Below are 6,738 nucleotides of genomic sequence, written 5' to 3'. Positions count from 1 at the left end.
GGCCAGGGGGCTGCCGGGAAAGCTAGCGGTGGCGCGCTGTTTGAACCAGTGTTTGGGCCAGGTTAGTGCTGGCTGCTGGTATTGGCTGCAGCCCAACACTTGGCTCATGTGTACTCCGTTCCCTGCCCTTTCTGCTGATGCCACTTCCAACCCTGCCCCCCACCTCTCTCCTGGCCCCTCCCCCTGTCGTCCCGCCACGCCCCAGACCACGGGCGAGGCGCTCAAGGGCGGCCGCCTCGTGGCGCAGGTGATGGCGGCGGAGGGCTACACGGTCGTCCCCGCGCCCGGCCTGGCCCACACGCCCTCCATGATCACAGCGGTGGAGCTCGGCAGCCGCGAGCGCATGGAGGCGTTCTGCCGCGGCATCCAGAGGCGCTGCCCCGTCGGTTCTTACATACGGCCCGTGCCCGGTGCGCAGGAGAGGAAAGCTCCCATGCCTGCGTGCCCTGAGAACGGCCATGTGGCTGCACACGGGCAGGCTGCTAGAGTGTCTGCGCCGCTTCCTGCTGACAAAGTCAGAGCCCCTGTGGGGGTTGAGCAGCTCCTGCTCCGCCACCACCCCAGCCTCGGCCGCCCGGCCCTTGCCACCCTGCACTCGACGCCCCACCCCACCCCAGCCTCCAACCCTCCACCTCAGCGGCCAGCCCCTGCCCCATGCACGCGACACTTGTCCATGTGCACACACCCGACCGCCCAGCTCCCGCCGCCCTCCCTCGGCGCCACAGGCGTCACTGCCGGCTACGGCGACGAGGTCATCTTTGCTGACGGCACGTTTGTGGACGGCTCCACCGCAGAGCTGTCCGCGGACGGCCCGTTGCGGCCGCCCTACGTAGTTTACTGCCAGGGCGGCACCCACTGGACGCACTGGGCCATCGCGCTCGAGTCGGCGGTGGAGGAGCTGCGGGCGGAGGTGGAGAGGCAGAGGGGGGCGGGCTTGTAGGGGACGGAGAGGCAGCATGAAGCCGATTTGGCCTGGTTCAATGGGGTGAGATGAGAGTGGTGTATGTTGACCGGCCGGCACGCATGGGAGGTGTCATCGGAGCGAGAGTGGTGCCGTGGCCGGGCCGGCACGTCTGTTGTGGCTGTGGTGAGCACGAGCAGCAGCGCCGACACGTACTTTTTTGTTGCGTCGCGGCCTAGAGATGTTCAACAATTTGACTGGGACGCCCCTCTATTTTGTCTTTGCTCGCGTGCGTTTCCAACGCGGCGGGGGTCCGTTCCTGGCGGTTGCCGGGCGCTACAGTAGCACTCGTGAAACGCCTTAGCGCAGCGATGCGCCCGCACATATGCAGAGTGGTGGCCTGCCTGACGGGTTCATGTTGGGTAATATACATTCAACAGAACAGGAATCATGCAGGCTGGATTCCGTGCTCTTGGCTGTCCCACAGGTCGGTATGTTGGCACTGATTGTGGAAACCAGCGTTTAGTGACAACCACTCGGAATGTAGGAACCAGCAGCGAGCTGTACACACATGATTTCGCGCCTTTCTAAAGTTCACATCATAGACTACTGTCCTTACATATGAGACTGATGGAATGCACAGAGCGTTGGCTTGTACGTGGCCACCTGGTGGACATCGCCTTGCTCCTGACTGCCCCAGTTCCACTGCACATGAGCCCACGATCATAAAGGGAACCCTTTGTTCGCTCTTGCGACACACACAAAAGGTTTCAATTGTTGTGCGCGCTTTATACAAGGTCCTGAATACTATGGGCTTCACCCTCGTCGGGCTGCCCGCCCGCGATCTGGAGTGCGGCGTGAGATGGCCTCGGGACCCCTAAATCGCACAACAATGCATCTTATCAAAGCATGAGATTGTCAGGGTTGCACGGGTCTCCGCTCATGGTGCCTAGCCCATGGTGATCTGGTGCAGCAGCCGCCGCCTCCATGCGCTGGCTGCTATCCAGGCCCCGGCTGCACCACTAAAGTTGAGAAGCGACTGATAGGAGTAGAAGATGAGATGCCGAACTCAACAGGTGTGAAGCAGTAGACAAAGGGCAGCGCGTTGCACCAGTGGCCGATTGTTCTGCTGGCGTTCACACTCCCTGATGGCTAGGCTACGGCCCATGAGCCACCGGTATTTATCAGGCGCCAAGAGAACCTGGCGTGGTCTTTTTTCGGCGGTGCGGCGATCACCCAGCCGCTCCGGTATGCCCTCACGCCCACATCCTGTGCCGCCAAATCCACATCAGGCGTGCCGCTCCCTTGGCCGCCTCCTCGCTCCAACCCCTGTCACTGGCCCAGACGCTCCCCCTCCCCCCCCTTCGCTGCTCTCTTGCCTACTTAGGAAGCATGTTTCATTACGGTGCCCTCATCACTGTGACAGGTTTGTGTCGGCACATGTTTGCCTGTGGCTTCGGATGGTTCGGATGCTTTGCTGGAGTCCACGCACTCCCAGCACGAGCGCACCACAACCTCCACACCGTGGCTCTGCAAGCCCACCTTGTGGCATGGCGGTCGCGCAAAGCGGCCCCTCACGGGGCAGCCCGCACCAGCGCCTCTCACCGCGGCGCCGGCGCCGCACCAGCGGCCGGGGCCGTGGCGCCTGGATGGGGCTGACACCTCTTGTTTAGACGCCCTCCCTCTGCTTTCACGCGACCCTGGTTCTCAGCAGCATCCTCGGCCCCCCCCCCCACACACACACACGCCGCGCCTCTCTCATATTTCCAGGTCTCAAACAGGGCGGCTTTTCGTACAACGGTAAGCTGCTGGTTGCGATGCATGCAGGTAGCGAGCGGCGCGGGGGAACCGACCAGGCCGAAGGGCCATGCTGCTTGCTGCTTGCTTGCGTCGCCACCAGGCTTCAATGGCCTGGTGCCGAACCCTGCCGAACCCACCCTGCCTTCAGAGGGTTTGGCGCGTTGATCTTGTCGCTGGCTCGTGTCATGGGTCGGGGACCGCTTTTGAATTCACTTGCGGGCTTATGTGGCCGAAGCTTCCCAGAACAGGGAGCTGCCGTCTTGTAAACTCGACAACCGCAACTGGCTATGGCCTCGCAACTCAGCAGCCTCATGTGTTGTAAATGTCGCCCTCCAGACGCCCAGCGCCTCCCGGCGAAACCCTACCTGTGAAACAGGGCTTGCATGAGCTGAATGCAGCCGACACCAATCCCAGCCGCACTCTAATCTAGCCTCTTGACCAGCATCGACGCTTCGGTGGCCATGTCGATGATCGTGGCATTGCAATGGGTTTTCGGCGTCACTCATGTTGCAGTGCAGGGCACTTGGCACCTCACGCCTTCCAGAGCGCACAGGCTGTCCAGCTACGGTAGTGCGTGACCTTCATCAACTTTCTGACCGCAGTAGATACGACAGTTGTGGTGCTTCTCCAGAGCCTAGGCGTGGTAAAAACAGAGGCGAAGTGCCAAATTTTGTGACGTGATCGCTCGTTACGGAGGCTAGAAGGTCAAGAGCAATAGCTATAGGCATAGTTGATTCAATTAGCGGACGGCCAGTGGCAGCCGGCGGTGAGCGCAGCGAGTGGGGTCAGATCGCCGGGGCTAGAGACGCCTGCAGCCGTTTTTGGTGTAGTATAACACGCTGTTTGATCATGCAGCAATGCACCGAAATGTCATGCCGCCCGCTGCTCGGCCGCACCGGCGCAGCAGGCGCCTGCCGCTCCAGCACTCGATACTCACCACGGCGCATCCCCTGCGTGTGTTGTTTTGTCGCCTGGCTTGGCAGAAATCGATATTGCGCCTCTCCCATTGCAAGCGCCATAGGAGGCACCCTCACGCCTCAACAACCACAATGACACAAATGCCTGTCCCCTGTGCCTGGCTGCATCTCACCGCAGCTGCAACGGCGGTGGCAGCGGCAGTGGCGCGAGCACCAGCAGCGGCACGCCGCCATGGCGGCGCAGGTCTGGGTCCCCAATGAAACCGCAGTCGCGCAGATCTGCCAGCTTCTGTCCGGCTTCCAGAGTCCCACCGCCGACCAGGCGCAGGTGCGCGCGAGCGCACACACACACACACACACACACACACACACACACACACACACCAGCTCGCTCAGTCTCGCCGCCGCCGTCCGCGCGCGCTCCTCAACCGCGCCTGCAGCAGCCGCTCCTTCGCTCAACGCGGCCGCGCGTCTCCCCAGCCCCCCCCGCGCCCCGCCCCGCGCCCGCACCCCGCGGCGTGCCGCCCTCAGGTGTGGCAGCAGCTGCAGCAGGCGCGCCACGTCCCCGACTTCAACAATTACCTGTCGTATGTATTCAGCAAGGGGGAGACGCTGCCCAGCGAGGTGCGCGGCCGCGCCGCCTCCCTGATCGCCTTTTTCATCGCGGTCGAGGGGGCGTCACGTGGCCGCGCGGCTGCGTGCAGCGCTTGCGTTTCTCTGCCCACTCTCCCACAATTGGTCGTCCAGCGGCCGCCGATGCACTCGGATGGGAGGTGGCGGCGCGCCGGCACGGGGCCCGGTCGCGAAGCGAGGGCGCGTCAAAACCTCCCTAAGTGTGCCTGAGGCGGGGGCAGGGCCGGGCGCGGCGGGTGCTGGCGGGTGTGGGGCGATCTGGGGGTTCAGCTGGTGTCCCTCGCCCTACTGCGCACAGGTGCGCAACGCGGCGGGCCTGCTGCTGAAGAACAACCTGAAGCAGCAGTACGCCACCACCACAGAGGACTTCCGGCAGTACATCAAGGTGCGTGTGGTCGTGTGCGTGTGCGTGTGTGTATGTGTGTGTATGTGTGTGGTTGTGTGTGCGCGTGTGTGCGCGTGTGTGTGTGTGAGAGAGAGAGATGGTGGCCTGAGTGAGGAGTGTATCCGAGGGGGTGGTGTGTTTGGCAGGGAAGGAGGCTGCAGTGTGGGTGTCGTCTGCGTCGCTCGGGGTGCAGCAGAACAGTCGTGCGCGCACCCCGTAGACACGCACGTCTCGGATGCAAAGAGCGGCAGCATGGGCCGGCACGCCGCTCGCGCATGCGGTCGATCCGCCCAGCCACCACGTTTCTTGGTGAACGACTGCATTGCTCAGCCCTCGCGACCTACTTAACCCCCTCTCATCACCCCAACCAAGCCCGCTCACCTCCCCACTGCCACACCCTTGCCCCCCCCCCCCAAAAAACCGCAGGGCGACCTCCTGCACGTCCTGTCCCACCCCGACCGCGCCCTGCGCCACACCGCCGGCAGCATCGTCTCCACCGTCGCCGCCGCGGGCGGGCTGCGGGCGTGGCCTGAGCTGGTGATGTGGCTGGGCCACAGCCTGGGCAGCGGGGAGGCGTCGACGCTGGACGGCGCGCTGGACACCCTGTTCAAGGTGGCGGAGGACGGGATGGACCAGGTGGGCCTTGGGGGGTTGGGGTGGGGGATGAAGGGTTGGGCGTGCAGGCGAACTCATCACGAGAGTGTTTTTTTTGGGTATATGTGAGTGTATAGTGTGTGGCGTGTGTGTGTGTGTGTGGAAGGGACAGTTTGGGGAGGGGTTGTGTGCAAAAAGGCAGGAAATCTGTTGTGGTGTGCAGGTGGCAGGTGGAATTCGTGTGCGCCCCCCGCATCTTCGCCGCCACCCTTTCAGCTTCTGTTTCCTGTTTGTGGCCTTGATGTTACAATCGCCCTCCACATCGACTCCCGCACCCCCGCCTCAGATCAACACCAAGATGGAGGGCCCCACCTGGGGCACCCCCCAGGCCGTCAGCTCCCTCCTCGTGCCGCCGCTCCTCGCCCTGCTCCCCCACCCCTCCCCCGCCGCGCGCCGCGGCGCGCTGGCCATCCTGAACCTCATGCTGCCCTCCATGCCCGACGGCATGGTCGACAACATCGAGGCGTTCACGGCCGGCCTGTTCAGCCTCGCGACGGACACCGACCCCGGGGTGCGCAAGCAGGTGGTGGCGGGGCTGGTCAACCTGCTGCCAGTGAGGCCGGACCTGCTGCTGCCGCAGCTGCACCAGATCATCGAGTACATGCTGGCGATGCACCAGGTGGGGGCGGGGGTGGGGGTGGGGGCGCGGTGCAGAGGCACAGTGTGCGCAGATGTGCTTGTGTATGCGTGCGCTTGCGTGTGTGTATGTGTGTGTGTGTGTGTGTGTGTGTGCGTGCGTGCCTGCGTGCGATTCTGCGTCGTTTTTTTGTGTTTGTTTGTATGAGTGTGCGTTTGTCGTGGCGCAAGCATACGTGTGTACGTGTGTGTTTGTGTGCATGTGTGTGTGTGTGTGTGTGTGTGTGTGTGTGTGTCTCTGGCCCATGTAGCTGGGATGCATCGATGGGATGACCAGGCATGAGTGGTACAGGACGTGACACGTGCAGCGCAGCCGTCTCTTTGTGATTGCGGGGATGGCACAGCTCCCATTCTAGCGCCCGACCAGGGAGGTGGGCAACGCAGGGCGAGTGGGTGCTATACTCCCACCCAAATCTATCCCCCCAGACACATCATGCACACACTAAGCGCACCCTGTACACACACACGCATCGCACACTTGATACACACACATTACACACACAGTACACACACAACACCCACCCCCACAACGCGCCCCTTCCCCCAGGACGGTGACGAGGACGTGGCGCTTGAGAGTGCCGAGTTCTGGGTGGCCTTTTGCGACGCCGACGACGTCGAGCCTGAGCTGCTGCGGCCCTTTTTGCCGCGGCTGATCCCCCTGCTGCTGGACAAGATGGTGTTTGATGAATACGATGAGGAGGTGCAGGTGGGGGCCCAGTTATGATGCTGAGGAGGGAGGACGGGGTCATGATGAGGAGGTGCACGTGTGTGTGCGGGGGTGTGTGGCAGGGCCGTGAGGAGGAGGGGGGCGG

General features: G+C 63.2%; 2 protein-coding genes across 2 annotated transcripts; both read left to right on the top strand.

Annotated features, from left to right (window-relative positions):
* Window positions 1–106: 106 nt before the first annotated feature.
* Window positions 107–940, top strand: MNEG_12538 (Uncharacterized protein ynbB; the record flags this gene model as incomplete). Its single annotated transcript, XM_014038991.1, has 2 exons — window positions 107–410; window positions 726–940. The coding sequence occupies 2 exons, from the start codon at window positions 107–109 to the stop codon at window positions 938–940; spliced, it is 519 nt and encodes a 172-aa protein (XP_013894445.1).
* Window positions 941–3,850: 2,910 nt separating this feature from the next.
* Window positions 3,851–6,650, top strand: MNEG_12537 (Transportin-2; the record flags this gene model as incomplete). The annotated part of the gene is made up of 6 exons (XM_014038990.1): window positions 3,851–3,946; window positions 4,150–4,242; window positions 4,550–4,636; window positions 5,063–5,272; window positions 5,577–5,909; window positions 6,474–6,650. The coding sequence occupies 6 exons, from the start codon at window positions 3,851–3,853 to the stop codon at window positions 6,648–6,650; spliced, it is 996 nt and encodes a 331-aa protein (XP_013894444.1).
* Window positions 6,651–6,738: the final 88 nt, after the last annotated feature.

Source organism: Monoraphidium neglectum, assembly GCF_000611645.1.
Source record: "Monoraphidium neglectum strain SAG 48.87 unplaced genomic scaffold scaffold03294, whole genome shotgun sequence".
NCBI classification, from domain to species: Eukaryota; Viridiplantae; Chlorophyta; class Chlorophyceae; order Sphaeropleales; family Selenastraceae; genus Monoraphidium; species Monoraphidium neglectum.
The sequence above is the reverse complement of the archived record's forward strand: the minus strand, read 5'-3'. Positions and strand labels throughout refer to the sequence as shown.